Source organism: Hakea prostrata, chromosome 3 (assembly GCF_041222555.1).
Source record: "Hakea prostrata isolate BN-2017 chromosome 3, UWA_Hpros_2, whole genome shotgun sequence".
NCBI lineage: Eukaryota > Viridiplantae > Streptophyta > Magnoliopsida > Proteales > Proteaceae > Hakea > Hakea prostrata.
Window position 1 is genome coordinate 39,556,444 of NC_142602.1, and position 19,550 is coordinate 39,575,993.

Consider the following 19,550-nt stretch of genomic DNA (forward strand, 5'->3'; position numbering starts at 1 on the left):
AACCAAATTCACGCACAGATCCTTTCCAGAGAGCTTTTCTGTTCTCTGGCTCAAGCCTATGCCATGGTAGATACAGAGGATAGTCAACAGATAGCTACGGTACATACACAGACTCCTAATAGGTATGCATTAGCTGCTGGTTCTGGTAATCCTAAGCCTAGTTTTGGTGACTCTCAACCCCTAGTGTGAGTATTGTGGGAAGGAACGTCCTACAAAGGATAAATGTTGGAAATTACATGGGTGTCCAACCAGTTCTCATGAAGGAGGAAAGAGTGGCAGTAGGGGCAACAATCAAGTATCTGCTAATCAAGTTATTTCAGACACCCAAAGTACATCAGCATCTCTTTCAGCATATGAGATCCAAACTCTATTTCATAAGTTGATGACCAGGCTTGACGGAGTTTCTTCTGGACCGACTCCCAGTGTAAGTGTAGCCTTTGTCGTCTCTTCTACATCAGATACCCAGAAGCCCCCACGTATTTCCAATTGTCACAGTGTTAACTCTATTTATTCCTGCTAGATAATTGACTCTAGAGCAACCGACCACATGACAGGCTCATCCTTGTTATTTTATACTTATTCATCTACTCCATTCGGTCAAGATGTTAGAACAGCTTATGGATCTCTTTCCTCTACCTCTAGAAAGGGTTACATTATTTGTTCCCTTGCACTTATGCTTTCTTCTATCTCACATGTTCCAAAATTTTCCACTAACCTTTTTTCTATTAGTACCCTTACCCATGATTCGAACTTTAAAATAACATCCTTTCCTACTCAATTTTTTTTTTTGGACATGGAAACCAGCGTTTGATTGGCAATGGGAGATAGAAAAGGGGACTCTACTTGTTGGAAGGATCACCATTAGTTTTTTTACAGGCTCTACATCATCCTCTCTTGCTCTTTCATCTTTGTTACACTAGCATAATAGGCTTGGCCACCTTACTTTATCTGTTTTGACTAAATTATTTCCAAACTTAGTTAAAAGATACAATTTGAATGACTTTCGTTGTGATGCTCGCATTTTAGCCAAGCAAACTAGACATGTTTACCATACTTTTGATAATCATAGTAAAGTGCCTTTTTCTATTATTCATTCTGATGTGTGGGGTCCTTCTTGGATTGTGTCTATTTTTGGTCACTTGTTGGTTTGTGTCTTTTATTGATTTTTGCACTAGGACTACTTGGGTGTATCTTCTTCATCAATTTAGAAAACTGATGTTTTTTCCTATTTCCAAAATTTCTATAATATGGTTAGGACCCAATTTGGTGGTGTTGTGAAAATTCTCAAGATTGATAATGGGACTGAATATTGGGGTGGGATTTTCCCTCCTATTTTGCTACTCATGGGATTATCCATCAAACCATTTGTGTGGATACTCCTCCCCGAAATGGGGTGGCTGAGCACAAAAATAGACATCTCCTAGAGGTAGCAAGACCCCTTATGTTTACCAAGCATGTGCCTCCTCGTTTTTGGGGTGATGTTATTCAGACTACGACCTAGCTGATCAACAGAATGCCCTCTCACATCCAAGACCAGCGCTGTCCTCTTGAGGTTCTTTTAGGAACCGCCAACTTTACAGTCCCACCTAAAGTCTTTGGATGAGTTGCTTTTGTTCGTAACCATCATGACATGATAAGCTTAATCCCTATGGGTTGCGGTGTATCTTCTTAAGTTATCCACCTACACAGAAGGGCTATAAATGTTATCACCCTGAATCTCATTAAGTATTTTTTCTTTACGGATGAGGTTTTCAGAAGCATAACTCTTTCTTTTTCCCCTCCTCTTCTTCAAGGGGAGAGTGTTAGTGAAGAAGCTCCAGTATTTCTTGAGATTCCACCTGAAGTTCCTATTATTGAGTCCCTTTTGCCTCATTTTATAAGAACCAGAAAGTGGTACCTATGAAGCACAAATTCAAGGTTTGCCATGAGGCTTGCATGCAAGTCTTTAATGGATATTAAATCAAAACCTTCTATGCCAAGAGAAATGCAAAGTAAAGTATTCAAGGTTATGAAGGTGGCAAGGCAACGAAGGTGTTTGGGGCACTGCTTAAGCGCCATGGCAATTAGGCAACCGCAAGGCATCTCCTTGGCGAGCAAGGCATTACAATGTCTTTTTTTGTTAATACAACTATTAAATGTGGCACAATTAAAAATAGCATACCAAAAAACTTATATAGTTCTACTATAGGCTAAACAAATATTAAAGAGACATAAACATGCAAGACTATCATAAAAAAAAAAGGTTCATCTCTTCACATAAAGATGTACGTAGCAACATGATGTAATAATGTTATAAAACATGATTATGATCTATATAAAGGTATAAATATGAAAATGAAAGTAGTAAATTATTATACTTACCCCTATGACAGGGGTTTTGTATGGTTTCAGTTCATGGGGGTATGGGGTGTGCCATGTTTCCAATGGAATAGGAGGGGGCTCATGTAAAAGATGTAGACCTCTTAATTGTGCATATCATCCTTGTCCAGTGGTTGTGCTGATTGTATTTGCAGTGTTCCAATGACATTGAATCTTCACAATTTATCAGATCCTTTGATTTATTGCTTGACAGAAAGGAATGTGGCTAATTTTGTCTGTGTTTGTTTCTGATTTATCAGATGATCAAAAGTTTATATATAGAAAGGAAGCTGTGTCCTTCTCAAGCCGAAAGAGAAAGGATGAAGCATAACAGGAAAATAACAAATCTGACCATTGATAGCAACCAAACCTATATTTTTACTCAATAAGAATGAATCAATAATTCCTATCAGCTAAAGCAGAAAGGGTCAAGTGCACCTTTCCAATTACACCTTCATCATTAACCTCAGCAACAACAGTGCCATTGGCACGGATGATCCAATGCCGCGAATGGAGTTGGCATGAGCTGAAAGATACCCCATTTATAATGCATCCCTCAGGAAGGAGCCGCATACGAATACAATATGAAAACCAGTACTTTTCAGACTCTTCCTGTAGGTCACTTAATTCTGGAACTAACACGGAAGAAGCCCGAATCTGAAAACAAAGCTTTTATCAGTCAGAAGACAATGTCAATATTAGTAACAGGAGGAAGAATAAGAACAGTAGCAGCAACAGTGAATCACCAGAAGGGAATCCCCTCGGAGCTCAATTGGTAAGAACAGCAACAGTGAATCACCAGAAGGTATCCCCTCAGTACTCAAATGGTAAAACACAAACACCTCCAAGTAGAAGGTCAGAGTTCGAATTCCCTCAAGGCCAAGGGCAAAGCCCCACCTTATATTATGTCATACCCCCATGTCCAAGATATAAAATTGCAGGTTACAAGTTACAACCCCAACCCCCAACCCCAACCCCCCCCCCCCCCCCCCCCCCACAAAAAAAAAGGGTGAATCACCAACAGCGAATGCTAGTCACATTCAAGTAGAATACAAAATTATTCAAACCCATCATTTCTGTACAGGAAAAATGACAAACGCAAATTGCTTAACCTTCCCATTTGTTGGGCTAATTGCTTATTACATGCAAGCTAAAAAGAATGTTCAATTTCTACAATATATAAAAACAAGATAGTACCACTTTATAACCAAGCTCATCACCCACAAAGTGGAAATTGTGCATCAAGTTTGCAGGAGACTTGAGCAACCTCTGATTTAATTAGAAAAAGGTTTAACTAGTAGCCACGCCAAATATATAAACCTTTTCAAGGAGGGAAAATGCTGGTTTCCCATTTTTAGGTCATTAAAAAATCTCATTTCTTCAGAAAGTAACCCGCAGGCAGGTTTTCTATATCCAGGTTTTCAGCAGGTGAGAGGACACCTGTACTTTTGAGTTTAAGATTCTCTCATTTGAACTCATAGTTGTCAAGGCTCAAGGGAAATCAAGGTGATCAAGGGGTGTAAAAAGATAACATACTTACATACCCAAAACCAACATGCACCAAAAACAAAATGCCTGGATGCCCTCACAACACCTTAAGTCCTTAACAACTTTGATTGCTCATTTGTGCCTAATGAATGCTAGAACAATTCCAGCAGCATAAGCAGCCTCAACTATTGGTGAGGGTGGAAAAGGCTGTAGGATGAGGAGCCTCTCATTGAAATAGACAGGGCATGCTATTATATCCTATCCATCACCTAAAATGGAATCGCCTGAGAAGCAAAGGAAGATCCGAGGTGCTCCGCCTTTACATTGTTCATTCTTTTCTGCAATTAGAGCCAACAGAAGCTACCCTTCAGGATGCTAGTTTCAGAAGGATTAATACAAGGTATAAGCCTATCAAGTGTCATCAAAAAAGCCTTGTTGGAGGTTCTTTATTTTGGATTTTCTAAGGAGTGGGAACATTCAGAAAATACTTTTAAGGAAAAACTAGGTCAATGACAACCAAGACTTCAGTCGGAGGAAAATCAGACAAGAGCCTAGAAACAGATTATGGTTGATAAACATGTAATTGAAAGAGATCTTAGGCAGATCTTCTATATCTATCATATGCAAGTATGTGAAGAACAATGAGGGATTTGAACTTTAGTTTGAAAAACAGATCTTGAACTTAATAAGAGTTGTTTCCCAACATCTGGGGATGGACATGGATGAGAATTTCAATGCAGACAACCCTAATTTCGGGTTAGGAACCAAGGATAATGCCAATATCAGGGGCCTCAGGGCTACTTACAAACCAGGTTATTAAAGAACTAGCTGGATCTAATATTCCAGCAGAATACAATGGGGAAACAGAGGAGAATAAAGAAAAATGGAGATGGGAAGAACGTTAAGGGAGGAGGGAGAACCAATAGAAAATGGGAACAAGGAAGGAAGAAAGACTGACATAGGGAGGAGAAATAATGATGGGGGGGAGAGAGAGTAGTTGCAGCTAACCCTTCAGAAAACAAAATTCTTCAATCATCTTCTTCCACTGATCAGTACACGTATGTATAAGGATGTTTTTTAGAACCAGAATCCTCTTAAAATTTTACTGCTTAGGTAACGAAACAAATTTAAGAAATTAAACATTCGACTCTTACAGATAGTTACTCGTTTAACCAAACAAAAGCAACATCTACAAGGAGGACCCACAAGATACTAAGCCAATATATTTAAATATATAAAAAACCTTCATAACTAATAGAAAATGCACCCCACTACTACTATTACAAACGGTGAACACAGTGCTGAAGGCTTTTGCACAAACAGAGCCTGTAAAATCAAAACTGAAGACCCAAAGATTTTCAAGAACAATGGCATGTACTGAAACTACATCATTACAGTGAAGTAGCAAACCAATGAGCATCACAGTGGACAAGGCTCCAGCTACTGCATGGACTGGAAGGGACAATATATGCAGCTTTACCCAGTTAAACACTTTGTAGATATACTGTTTCCATGATTTAAAGTTTCAAATCCACAACCTTAACGGTTGCAATAGCAGGACTGAAATTGCTGCAAGGCTTGGCCACTGCACTACAACAATACATCCAAACCACAAAATACAAAACAAAGGCCCAAAACTAAAAATGAAAACAAATACAATGGTAATGATCATGCTCCAATGTCAGATTATTACAAGCAACATGATTCTCAGAAAGAGAAATGGCAAATAAAAAAAAATTAGAACACTGAAATAATTGAAAGATAGGGGCATGCAATCATTAGAGAAATAGTATTTGAATTAGGAGCATTGCGTATGCTATTTAGAAATCCGTTAGTGGCAAAAGGTTGAAGAAAATTTGGTTTATGGAGATGGAGATGAATTAATCTCATTGGTACTATGAAAGACAAGCATGAGATGGGCTGCAAACCTTGGCAAATGGTAGCTCCCGTCTATTCAAAAAGTCAGGCTAGTGGTTACATGATTCTATCACATGGGAAAAGAGGTTCAAATGCTCAAGGTAGAAAATTTTCTAAAGAGATAAGAAGCTTTACAGTAGTAAATTAAAAATTACCTGAACACCCTTTGTCACAGCAGTAGAACAGAGGGGTTGAGTTTCTGGAAATAAATTAATGCTCCTAACATCTCCTTCCTCACGAAGCCCAATAATGCCACTCTGTAAGCGGCGCCCATGTTCCTCTAACCATAGCAACATGGCATCCTGATGGTGACTATCATGTGAATTGTTGCATGTGTTTATCAGTGTACTAGGTACACATGGAATCATTTCTCCATCTATAGAGAGATTCTTAGTCCCCACATAAAGTTGAGCATTTGAACAACTGAGGAGAAAAATCTTGTCACTATAAGCTGAAGAAGCTGCCACAACAGTGTACATAGATCTGTTTGGCAAACCAAGGTGTCGTACAAACGCCTTCGTTTCTACAATTACCTGCTTTAGAGGTAATAGGTACACATTTACCATGTGATCATAAAAAGAGTAGCCCCCTATGAGGCCCAAGGAGCTGTTAGTCAATCTTCCAGAAGCAGAATAAGCTGGTATTGCTTGCCCATCACAAAAACGATAAAGAATCTTTGTCGGAAGTGGTAATTTAACTCCAAGAGTATCCTCCATCTCCTTTATTTCAGCTTCAGTTGCACCTTTCTGCAGTGTGGCCCCAGCCTCTGGGAAATTTGCAGCCATCCAACTTTTAAGTGTATCCCAACATCTTTTCACCCGCCTAACAAGGGGCCAGGGATACATAATAAACATCTCCCTCCATATCTGATAAGTTGCCTGTACAGAAAATAAAGGTTCAAACTAAACATTGAGTGCTAACATATGGAGCTTAAAAGTTTCCATTTTACCCTTCAAAAAATTAATCTCAAAAGCTACAATATAAGACCACTTACCAGCATTCTACTAAATTGAATATCCACTAGAATTTGTTTCTGAGCATCTATGACCAAACTTCATAAGCTAGAGTTCATTATCTAACCAGTGGAATGAATGGTGGAACTTCATTTCACTTTGGTTCACATGGTAGGGGAGTGATTGTGATTTCATACATAATTTCTTCCAGGATAGTTCAAGAACATTTTTTTTTTGGCCAAAAGAAAAGCAGAACTTGTTTCCACCAATACATCTCGTTTTCTGAAGAAACCAGGACAAAAACTTGGTACAAGCCAGATTTTCATGGTTTAGCTTTAAAAAATCCATGTTTCAGCAATATCCCAAAAAATTTGATAGTTTCAGCTTTCGAGAGTATTTTAAAAGAACTTGATTATTTCAACCAATAAATGCTGACTCATGACCAATGTCAACCAACCCATTCAGCAGTTTCAGCAAGCTTCAACAAGTTTTAGTAGTTTTGACCAATTTCAATGGTTTCGACCAGCCCATCCCATGTTGAATCTTACCCCCAAAAATCCCTGGTTTCTTGGCCAAATCTCGGTAACTCAACCTGATGTTTTACCTTCTCTCCCTTCTCAATCCAAATCAGCTCTTGTCATTCTCCCTTTGGCCCCAATAACCATTCAAGAAACCGCATGGACAAGACCCATCAAGGTTAATGCATATTTTGATACTGGTGCCTCCTTCACCATGCTATCCCCTAATATTCTTCTCCTGATTTGTGGAAATCTTGCCATCAACCCCTTTTAGCTCCAAATGGAGAATCTTTCTCTGTAAATCTTGTAACCAAGAATCCCATCAAAATCAAAATCTTCCCTACACTAGTCCTCCACCATGCTGTATTTGGCTCTCCTCTTCCAGGAAAAAATCTTCTTATAGGGTTTGATATCCCTAGCAAGTTGTCATCACTCCATAGGGGTCAGACAGGTCTTACTTACAAAAAACAATTTCTCCCATGGACCACCATTCACGGCTTGTTCTTACTCTCCCATTTGATAATCTCCGTCAAGGGTTTTTAAAGAATTGTTGTGCTTCCAATCATATAGAATTCCTCCAGAAGAGTACACATCCCCTTTGGCATAATTCTGCATTTTTCATCCAGTTCCCTTTACGAAAAATGAGGATGTCAATCCAACTAAAGTGAGTCATTCTGGGATGAACCCTACACATCTTGCCATGGCCTGACGAAAAATCCAGCAACTATTGGCCCAGCAATTGGTCGAACCCACAACTTCCCAGTGGGCTTTTGAAGCATTATATGTCAATAAGAGAGCAGAACAAATACGGGGCAAACTCCCCCTTGTCATTGATTACCAGCCTTTAAATGCGTTTCTTGTAGATGATAAATTTCCTCTACCCCACAGGCCAACACTTATAGCACAGTCGTCCTCTGCCCGGATTTTTAGCAAATTTGACTTAAAGGCAGGATTTTGGCAACTTGGCATCCATCCTCATGAAAGGCACAAAATGGCATTCTACGTTCCTGGTCATCATCTCCAATGGACAATCATGCCCTTTGGCCTTAAGACAGCTCCTTCTCTTTTTCAAAAGGCCATGTTACGACTATATGCTCCCATTGAAAACTAGGCTTTAATCTACATCAATGACATCTTGTTGTTCTCGGATACACTCAAGAGCATGTACAGTTGTTGGAACAATTTTACAAGATCACCAAAGAAGCAGGCGTGATGCTATCTCCCTCAAGGTTCAATCTGGCCACATCCTCCATTGATTTCCTAGGTGTCACCATCAGCAATGGTTCTTAGGCAAGTCTCTCCTTGACTTCCCTGACACTCTCATAGTTCCCCAACTTCACAAGTTTCTTGGCATTGTGAATTACATGACGGAATTTATTCCCTGCATGGCCGAATACACGCAGCTATTGTATGGTTAGTTCAAGAAAAATGCTCCCAGAATGGACGAATAGCACACCAGGCAATCAAGAAGATTAAGCAAATTGCCCAAAACCTCCCTCCATTGGCAATTCCCTCTACAGGTGCCTGTATTTTATAGACAGATGCTAGTGACAAGTTATGGGCAGCAGTCCTCTTAGAAGAACTTCATGGAAAAAGACAGGTTTGTAGCTATAAAAGTGGCCTCTTCACTCCAGCTAAACAGTCATTACCATAGCAAATTCAAAAAAAAAATCCTTGCTGTCAAAAGAGGCATTGAAAAGTATCAGTTCCACCTCATTGGCCATACAATTCAAATTGAAATGGATATGACAGCATTCCCTCACATGCTCCAATTCAAGCCAAATATGCTTCCAAATTCCCAATTACTCGGTGGGCGCAATGGTTCAAGTAAATGGTCATTTATAGTCAAACATGTCAAAGGTAAACATAATGTGCTCGCAGATTTCTTATCTAGACCCTTGAAGCCACCCCAAGCATCCAATTTGTCCTCCCCTCTCGTTTTCCGTTCACTCCTGGTGCTTCATCCTCAACACCACCTCTGCATCCTCCAAATGGCAAATCTCCTGATGATGATAACATTGGACCGCCTCATCTCTCTTACTTATCTCCACCAATTTATAGTGACATCTCCTGTCAAACTATCATCAGCCGATGTAAAACCACTTATCAAGATACTTCGGTAGTTCTCATCTCTAAATATGGCTTAAGAGATTATTGGTTCAAGTGCCATCTAGCTTTTCCCTATCTCACCCTATTCACTATCTATCAAACTTGGTCATTCCAAAAAGAATATTATGTGTTCTTCCAAAATCTATTTGTGGTGCACAAAATAGCCCTTTGCTTCCCTTGCCATGTTGTTACTCATTACCTCCAATACTGTCTCCAGGATACTCATCCCTTTCCACCAGCTTACCAAGGTCCTCCATATTATGGAGCTACTTCTCCTAGACCTCCTCCCAGACCTCAAGAAGGGTATCTTGCCAAACTCCTAGAAGAATTCCAGCCACTTAAACAATGGCTTGCCTTCTTCCAGTCCCATTACGGTAAAAATGCAATCATCATATTCCATCATGACCCAGACCATTTTCATCCAAACTTCATCGAACCAACTCCCCCTTATCACAAACATCATCTTGCTTATCATGCTAGCCATTTTGTTTACGCCATTATAGACCATGATCTGTACTCACACTGGCGTGATCAGCATTATCATGAAGAATGGCATCAATTTCAAGTGGATATGATTGGGTACAACAACATAGATCTCAACAGTATCCCAAAGCATTTAATAGGCCTTGATAATGCATGGGAATTAAATCATGTGATTAATGATCCTGATATTGCATACATACTCTCTGTATGGCATGACTATTAGATTGATCCTTATGAAGACTTCCTAGACAGCCAACTGGATGATGAACATTATGAATGGGACTTAGATTATGATTAAGTATTTGTGTTCGTTACTTTTACGGCATTGTATATTATATTTCGATGGTGTTGTATACTTGCAAGGTATTACATGATATTGTACAAGTGTGATGTAATAATAATGCAAGTGCTGACGTCATCCTCGCATTATTAAATGGCTTTCATTTGCATTTCATGTACGTTTGAGTTGTATCTGCATTTCATTTGAAGCTCCTTTGTTTATAAAAGGAGGCTATCAGTGTATAATAGTTTCAAGTTTGAAGAAAATAAGAAATCTTTGTGTGTTGTGTGCTCTTTATTTCTAGTTATCTTCTTGATTTCTTTCGTGAATGTTTTCTAGACGAATTCATTCATAGTTTGGTATCAGAGCCATACATTGCATTGCATATTTCGGACCACATAACCAGACATAGACGGCTTTGCCGCCTGACTTGGTGACGGGTGGTATTGCATGCATCCTTCTTCTTTTATTATGTTCTAATTTTGTTCGCAGCTCTTAAGATAGAGGTTGCAGTGTTTAGATCTATGACATTTTAGATCTTCTATGGCTTCCTAAGTTTTTTTAATGTGTTTCTTTTGAAAACCAGGTGTCTGGTCTACTTATCTATGGTTCTTCCACAAAAGGTCCTTAAGCAAAGGAGGGCTTCTCTTCTGTTGACATTTATAGCCCTATTTAAGCTTAGAATGAGTTGGAATCTTAGATAACGGATCATCTACACCTCTGATTTCGATAGGCAACACATTTAAGTACTCTTTTAGCTATTTTTGATCTTTATGTCTGTGATCTCTTCTCTGCATCTTCTGTCTTAAAGTTGTGTCCAATTTCCATGAGTCTTCTTCAACTCCCATGAAATTCTACTCCTGTTCATCTTATGCTTCCAGTTTAACCCCAATCACACTTTCCTCAAACCCTAAGGTGGATCTCCTTTATGAGATTAACTATGTTCCTCACCAGGAAAAAAGTACCTTTCGCAAATCAAACCATCCCACTAATTTCCCTCTTTTAAACCCATATTCTGTTTTTCCCAAAATTCAAAGTCCAAAACTATCAAAACCTTGCTCAAGCTTCGTTAGACACCTGCCATTAAGGAGATTGTTCAAGCCAGTAGTTTTTTGCAGTTTCATGTGGATTCGTCGGGCAAAGAACAGTACTTTATTATTGATGTGTCTCTAGATCTCATCAAGCAATGGCTTTATTAAAGGTTATACACACCTTCATCTAGGTGCGCTCTGCCTCTCCATCACTTTTCATGGGATACGAGGTATTCTGGCAATTTCTTGTGTTGATGTTCTCAATTCAAGATTTCTTAAGTACCAGCATGCTATTATCAATCACCTGTAGACTATAAATGTTGGCACAATGTTCTTCACTATCTTTCCCAATTATAATATTCCGCTGGCAGATCCATTACTTCCTAAAGCTTTAAAGCTTCTGGTACATATTACTAGCGCTCCTCAAGCAACAAGGTCCATAGCAGTAACTCTCCATTACCAAATGTGTTATACATTCCAAAATCACTCTTTTGATTTGGATACCGGACATACCAAAGATGCTCTTTTCCTCAAAGTAGATGCCAACCAGTTAGTAACTGCACTCAAGTGCCCGACCAGATACCTGGTGAAGAACTTGCACAGCTTCTTCTTAATTCATGGATCACCAATTATTAGGCTATTCATGCTGAACCAAATCAGTATCCGGCCTAACTTCTACAAATCCAACATATAGGCAGCTTAAAGAAGACAAACCAAGATCCGGTACCCCAAGCCAACTACTTTCATGATTCTTCCTTTGGACTTCCCACATCAACCGCAGCTATCTCTGGGTGCCAATAAAGTTCTTTCTCCAGATGGGTCTCTTGTTTATGCTTTTAAATCTTCTTCAGGACATAAGTTTTTTTATGCCTGCGATTGTCAAAACTACCTTTACAAAGAAGATGCCCCTTTTGCCCTCTCTCTAAACCCAAAAAAGAAGTCCCCTTCCCCCTGAGTTCGTGATCCCCTTTGGGCTCATTATTGTCAAGGATGCCCTAATGTGGGCCCTCTTGGAGATACACCCGGTAAATACTAGTTTATTGTTGAATATGGATCCAAGAAACCATGCCCCTTTGGTTGTTTCCAGGTTCCAAAAGAATCCTCATCAGATCACCCACCTTATCATCCATCCTTCATGATGCATGGAAGTTTGTCCTTTATTAGCAAGTCTTTCCCAATGGCTGACACCTTTGAAGATGAGCAGCACTAAAAGTATGTGTGGAGAATTACTCCTCCCAACACCATTACCCCAGATGACCACAGGATTGAGAATTCTACTTTTGAAGCAGCTTTGAACTGACAAGCAAAAAATGCCCTTGTTCAAAATCAATACTTGCAAAAGCTTGTTGCTTATCAAGAAAATACCTCTATACAACTTATGCAAGTCAGTGTCAATCTCCGTTTCTTACGCGGTAAAGTTGAACATTTACACAATGAGCTCATGCAGTTTGCCATGAATCCAATTTCCAAGCAGTTTCTTCCACTATGGTGGCTAAAGAAAAGGAGAAACGGTTTTATGAATCTCAACTCCAGCATGGGCAATAGCAGCTACAAAAGCTTCAGACAATTGTCTCCCCTCCTGTCTCTACAGTTCCTCAGTATATGCCCAAGAAGGTCCAAACACCGTACAATATGTTCTGCCACCACTTCCCAAACCTTCCTTCCCTTCCTTTGACCTCCTTCAGGACTTTGCCCAACAATCCTCTCCAGCTCCAATCCCACCAGTCTCCGGCTTTCCAAGTCCTTCTTCTGATGATATGGAGTTTCCCATAGATCTCTTATTAAAAGTATGTGAACAGCAATGAAATTTAGCAAAAAGAAAGCCTCCACCCAAATCTTCTACACCTCCTTCGTGTGGATCCCTTGAACCTCCAACAAATTCAAATGTGTTAACTTTATTTCCCCACACTCTTGTTCAAACTCCAAAACCCCTGGTACTTTCTACAAAGCCAGTATCCCCTGATTCATCTGAGCTTGAATCTGACAATGAGTCTGAAACCTCTATTTTAGAACACCTCTTTTCGTCCAATCCAAATGTTTCTACACCAGTTTATTATCCTCTTATTGTGGATGATGCAAAGGATCTTATGGCATAAGAACTAGTTCCTCCAACCCCTCCGCAAGTACCATTCACACCTGTTTATGCCCCCTTTGGCAATTATGAGCCTAAGCATTTCTTCACCCTAGATGATATTCCAATCACTGAATGGCCTACTAGATTTCAAGAATTTCATGCTTGGCTTACAGCAAAACGCTTACATGAAAGTTCCACTAATAGTATAGCTATCTGTAAATTTCTAGCTCACGCTACTGGTACCTTGAGAGGATGCTATCTTGGTCTTGGAGCATACTAACAATTGCAATTGGCTCAACTTCCTTTGTCTCAGTTCATCTCTGCCCTATACAGTTAGTTTCTTGGAGACTTAGCTAAACGTAATATTCAAGAACAAGAGGATTTTCTCAAAATGAAATGTTGTTCTTTGGACAGAAAAGACCTCCAAAAACACTACAAGCGCATGCTAGCCAAGTTTTTTGTTCTTGGTGGACTTGATGATCAAAATCTTAAGCAAATCTTTGTCAACTCCTTCCCTAAACCCCTTGGCACTAATGCTCTCAATGATCTTGCAGCCAAAGGACAGACCATTGATTCTAGTTTTGTTGGCCAACCTTATCAGGCCATCTTATCCTCTTTGGATAAGCTATGCCGACAGCACACGTTCTTGCAGCAATGGGAAAAGATCCAAGTCAAACTTGGTACTTCTTGCAATACATCCCATCTCCAGATCAAATGCAAAGATTCCAATTGTACGTGTCCTACTAAGAAGAAATCTCACTTCAAAGGTGTTCTCAGAATCCTCTAAACCCCAGAAGATTAATGCAAAGAAATTCAAGGCCAGGTCTGCTTTTTAACCGAACCCGCAAGAATTGGAAGTTTCTCCGACGAAAGAAGTCTCAAGGAAAAACTTCTGATAAATGTTATGTTTGTGGGCAAAAATGTCATTTTGCCAAAAATTGCCCCAGAACAAATCTTAAGCTAAAGAAAGAGAAGCTCATTCAAATGGTTCATAAGTTCCTTCTGGAGTCCACATCTTTAGATGATATTGATGCTGATGTTGAATCACTCTAAAGTCTTTGTAATGATGAAGATGAAGCGACCAGCCACAAAACCGAGATCTTGATCCTTGGTTCCAAATGATGTTGACCAGCCTAGTTTCAATCAATTTTGGCAATTTCATCAAGTTTCAACCAGTCTTAAGAGCACATGAGATGTCAAGTTTTGCCAGAAAATACCAGGTTTCAATCTGGTTTCAGTCAAAACATTGGAAATCTCAGTTTCCTGGCTGGTCAAAACGTGACCACCTCGGCTCCTGAAGTTAGAACCTTGCCTCTTGGTACAATTTACTATACTAAGATTGGATGTATTTTCCCATCCACTATATGATTGTGGGGGCGCTTATGGTACAGCACTACTTTGTAAGGCATATCCTAATGAAATATTTCTCAATGTCACTAATCAAGAAAAATTTATCCAAATTAATAAAAAGATGTCTAAAATGAACTTTCATTTAAAGGAAGCAACATTAAACAATTGTGCAATGACCTGTTTACATAAGCTTTTTCTAGTCGCTGCACAGTGTCTCTAAAGAAGCACAAATGGCAGATTAAAGAGGACTGACATTCATGGACGGGTAGACCTCATGTTCCCTACTCACATGTTAACTTTTAGACACAGAGTTTCCCTAATAAAAAAATTTCAGAAATTCCAAAATGGAGAAGGTTTGCTAACAATCTAACATATCATGAATTTGCAACCTTCATGAAGAAGCAGAATATCTCAAAATGAAGAATAAGACAAAAGAAGCTAGAGGATAATAATATAATTCACCAAATATACACTTGGCTCAATGCTTGTAATATTCCATGATTATACTTTACAGCATAGAAGTGGACTACTATGATTGATAAGAAACTTCAACTTTCTTGAGTGCAGACGTCGCACGCTCATGGTGCAAGAAATGCTTCAAGATAGTCCTGGTCCAGTATTCCACCCTAAATCTGGTGAATGAAGTTTGTGCCTTCAGTTTGACTTACCACAGATTTCCATTTATATCAACATAAAATAATTTAAGTTAATGAGTACGAGAATCAAAAGCACTTAAAAAAATCGATGTAGTACAAAAGTCCCAACGCTAGGAAGAGAATTGAATGTACTTTCTAAAAATCCAGTCATCAAGAAGTCCTAAGTTAGAGCTCCCTTCGGTTTTGAAAAGGAACCCTAGGGTGCCAAATGTTATTTAAAGAAATCATAAGATGACCAATTTTGAAGTATTCAAAAGTCAAAACTATGTCAGCCATGGATGATCAACTAGATTGACAAACCTATGTCACTAAACTGAATTAGAGAGTTCCCTTCTATTGTAATGTGGGTACAGGTAGCATTGTCTACATAAGGTTTATTTATGTTGCCATACAGGCTGTAACATATACTGTTCATCTCATATTATAGATAAAGTGGCTGTCTCACTCTCACAAAACCTGTATTTTTACATTAAATTTTGACACAGGACTCATTGACATATCAATTCAATCTAGGAATGAACTGATATAAATTAATTTGATAAATAAAAAAGAATAAAAGCAGTACATAAATAAGTTCAGATGGTTTTGTATGATAGATTAAAAGGTATGGCATTATTACTACTGATTGGTAAACCCATTTCTGCAGAAAAGAATGACATAGAATTCTTTATCTAGTAAAAAGAAATACATTTCTCTCAATTATTTCAAGCTAAAAAAGAGAACAAAATAAAAGCAGAGGATTTGTTGAAGTTTAAATGTTCAATATCACCAGTAGGAAACGGAGGCGAACTTCACATTTGAAATTGCCCCGACAAGACTATTGATCTCAGCAAGGTCAACGTAAAATATCGGAAAGTATCAATGACTGTTGGCTTATTTGTCAAAGAAAAATAAAGTCCATTATAAACAATGCACTATTCATCTCATATTTTAAGTAAAGTGGCTGGCTCACACTCAAAACTACAAAACCATGCATGTTTAGCAGACCTTGGATTTCTATAGGAGAATTACTCCGACTTACAAGTTACGCCACAAATGCTACAGCCTTACGGAAATGGCAAGACAAACTTTGTTTTATGATTTTCTAGCTGGTTTGAGCAGAGTATGAACAGATCCATGCCAATGTGCTTACCCAGAGCCCATCTCATCTCTTGAGCAGCTTACAATATTCTAAACTCAGAGGACAGTCACCATATAGCAGTGGTTCACCCTGTTCCTGTTGAGCAATCCAGTCAATGTACGTTTGACTTTGATTACCAAGAAGAAATGAGGATCACCAAGATCCTTCATGGGGAAATGCGTAACCAATCTCTGAATGAAAGGAAAGAGACAAGAGGAGACTGAGGTGGGACGGTAGTCCCGAGAAAGATCCTGCTGTGCATTGCTCTGTAGCTGAACAGGAAAGAGATCGACAGCAGCAGGGATAGGAGACTGATTCATATACGTCTGAGGTTTGGAACCCTCAAGAAATCAAGAGTTTTCTCCCTATAGTTCCTACACAAACTCCAATGTAGGAGTAAGAAGAATCTCGCGAAATTTAGTACTATGGTTAAAAGTAAGAATCGCCATCTCCTCAAGTTTGCTGGCTCCCTACTGTTTACTAGTATGTAATCGTAGCTACTTACCTGATCAATCAGGTGCCCAAGCAATGTTGGAACAGCACTGCCCCCTTGATTTTCCTTGGTTCAGCTGCTTTCACAGTTCCTCATGTTTTTGAGCATGTTTCTTATTCTCGTGGTCATCATCTTAAGGAAAGACTTGACCCAAGAGGTCTGCGATGCATTTCTTGGTTATCTGCAAAGACAGAAGGATAATCCGGCTACTGGCAAGCTATCTGTTACGATGGATATAGTTTTCTAGAAGCAAATCCCTGTTTACCTTGCCGGACCTCTTCAGGGTAAGATTATGATGTGAACCAAATTCTAGGGTTTAGTTGTTGGAATAATGCCCTAGAATCAAATTCTAGGGTTTACTTCAGGATCCTCTTCCTTGAGAACCAGCAGTCTTCTAAGGATGTGAAAGCCTTTGGCTGAACGGGTCCTCAGTGGATTCAGGGTTTACAAGGATTAGGCAAGGGTCTAGTAAGGTTCGGCCAGGCTTAGGAATGTTGGACTTTAGGGTTTTAAGCTTGAAACCCTGCTGTAACTGAGATTTTAGAACTGAATTGAGAGGTTTAATGGATTCTAGACTACTGCTACTCTTGTATAATTTCAGATTTGGTTCCATAGGTTAAGGGTTTTAAATTAGGTTTTCAACTCGGAGTGTGACTCTTGAGGTGGTGGATGGGGTTACAGTTGAAGGGGAAGGTACAGGGGATGTAGGAGAAGCTAATCCTAAAAGGCTTTGAAGTTTGGTTAAGGGGTGTAGGAGTATAGGAGTTTTAGTAAAACGAGGGTTTAGTTTCTAGAGGTTGAAGATGAAGTGTAGAAATTTTTAAAACCCAATGAAGGAAGGTGTATTCGGGAAACTAGGAGTAGGAATTGAGTGTAGGGAAGGGTGCAATCCTAAGGGGAAGAAAGGGGATGGATTGGGAATCTAGGGTTTGAAGGGGAGGGGTACACGGCTGCCATGAGACAGAAGAGGAGATGGGGATGGGTACATGGGTTAAGAAAGGAAAAGAAGAGAAATTGGATTGGGGTTGGGGTTGGGGCTGGGGCTGGGGCTTATAGTACTTACATGGGGAAGGAATAGAGCTGCTGGAGTTGATGAAACTTGCTGAAATTGAAGACAATCTGCAGATTTTAATCACTCTTAAAGCACCACAAGCCCCCTATAGAAGCACATGACTTCCTAACTTGCCTCCAAGCTCAATCTCAAATTTATTAATTCAAACCAACTTGTCAATTACAAAGAATGAAAGCTTATTTGTAGCCTTTGAAAAGAAAACACACTAGGACTCAACCAACTTGGATACCAACTAGCAATCTAATTCTAATTAAATCTCTTACTTGACTAATAACTCTAACTGGAACAAGGATGCTATCAATGTATCATAACTCACTCTAGAAGGATCCAATTGGGAATCTGAGAGTAGATATGGAATCCCTTCAAGAAGTAGACTGAAACTAAGGGGCTCCTTCACAATTTAAGAATCCAACACTCCAAGGACTCTTCAATGACTTACAAAATAATGACTCAATTGCAAAAATTAAGATATATCTCGCGTCCCACTAAAATACTGGACCCAGTGACACCCTAACTTGGACTCCATAAATTTGACCAAAAATTCCCCTGGTGTGAATGTGTGATTACAGGCCATAGGGTTTGGGGGAGCAACCCTACGCTCTATGCTGCCCCAGGAAACAATTTACATCAGATTAGCTTCAGTGAAGAGGTTCCCTTGTTAACTACTCCACTAGATCTTGAAGATGGAGTTAATGGACAAGAATAACAACATTGGTTGTGGGGGAGTAGGTTTCAGTAGTTCAAGGGGAGCAATCTCATCAGCCTATATTGTCACATATGATGTATCCACAATTCTAGAGTTAGGGGTATTGTGATTGTTTCCCTAGAATTTGGGTTCGGCCAGAATCCAGGCCTTTTGAACCAGCAAATAAAGAACTAAAGAATAAGAGATTCTTAGCAGATATGGAAAGGGTTGGTTAAGTTGGGGGAAATTAAGGTGTTGAGAAAAAGATTGGGATTAACAAAAATTTCAATAGGTTGTAGGAATTGAGAAGAAAAGAATTTAAGGTTTAACAAAGGAAAATGGGATAGGTTTAAGGTTTTACTAAGGGGATATGCGATGAGTTAGGATTTAAGAAAGATCCTAGAGACAACTTAGGATTTAGCTCATTTGATATAGGTTGGAATTGGATCGATTGGGGTTTTAACAAAGTCCATGTGGATGGTTTGAGATACCCAGAGTCTCTCTCTCTCTCTCTCTCTCTCTCTCTCTCTCTCTCTCTCTCTCTCTCTCTCTCTCTCTCTCTCTCTCTTTTTCTTTTCTTTCTTCTTTCTTTTTTTTTCAGTTTTTTTCCCTATCTTTCTTCTTTTTTCTGTTCTGAAAATTCGGAACTTGCCACAAGACTCAAAAGGGAAAAGGAGGGGGCCGAATGGAAGAAAGAGAGGGGAGGGGTGCCACAAGGTTGGGAACTTATCAGCAATGCCCTTTTCTCCATGGGTTCCCCCCCCCCTCCTTTCATCCACTGGATTGAGATTTGTATCTCCACCCCTCGATTCTCCATTATTATTAATGGATCCCCCGTTGGCTTCTTCACTTCTCATATTGGTATTCGCCAAGGCTGCCCTCTCTCCCCTTATCTCTTCTCTCTAGCCTTGGAGGCCCTCTCTTGTATCCTCCAATCCATTACGGACCAACTCCTCATCTCTC

General features: G+C 39.4%; 1 protein-coding gene across 1 annotated transcript in view; it reads right to left on the reverse strand.

The window, feature by feature from the left end:
• The window catches only part of SKIP16 (SKP1/ASK-interacting protein 16), a 54,570-nt gene that overhangs the window by 15,868 nt on the left and 19,152 nt on the right, over window positions 1-19,550 (reverse strand). Inside the window, exons 2-3 of the mRNA XM_089150383.1 lie at window positions 5,919-6,641; window positions 2,797-3,015 (exon numbers count right to left, since the gene is read on the reverse strand). Of these exons, the coding sequence (XP_089006509.1) occupies window positions 2,797-3,015; window positions 5,919-6,641 (942 nt within the window). The remainder of the gene's footprint in view (window positions 1-2,796; window positions 3,016-5,918; window positions 6,642-19,550) is intronic.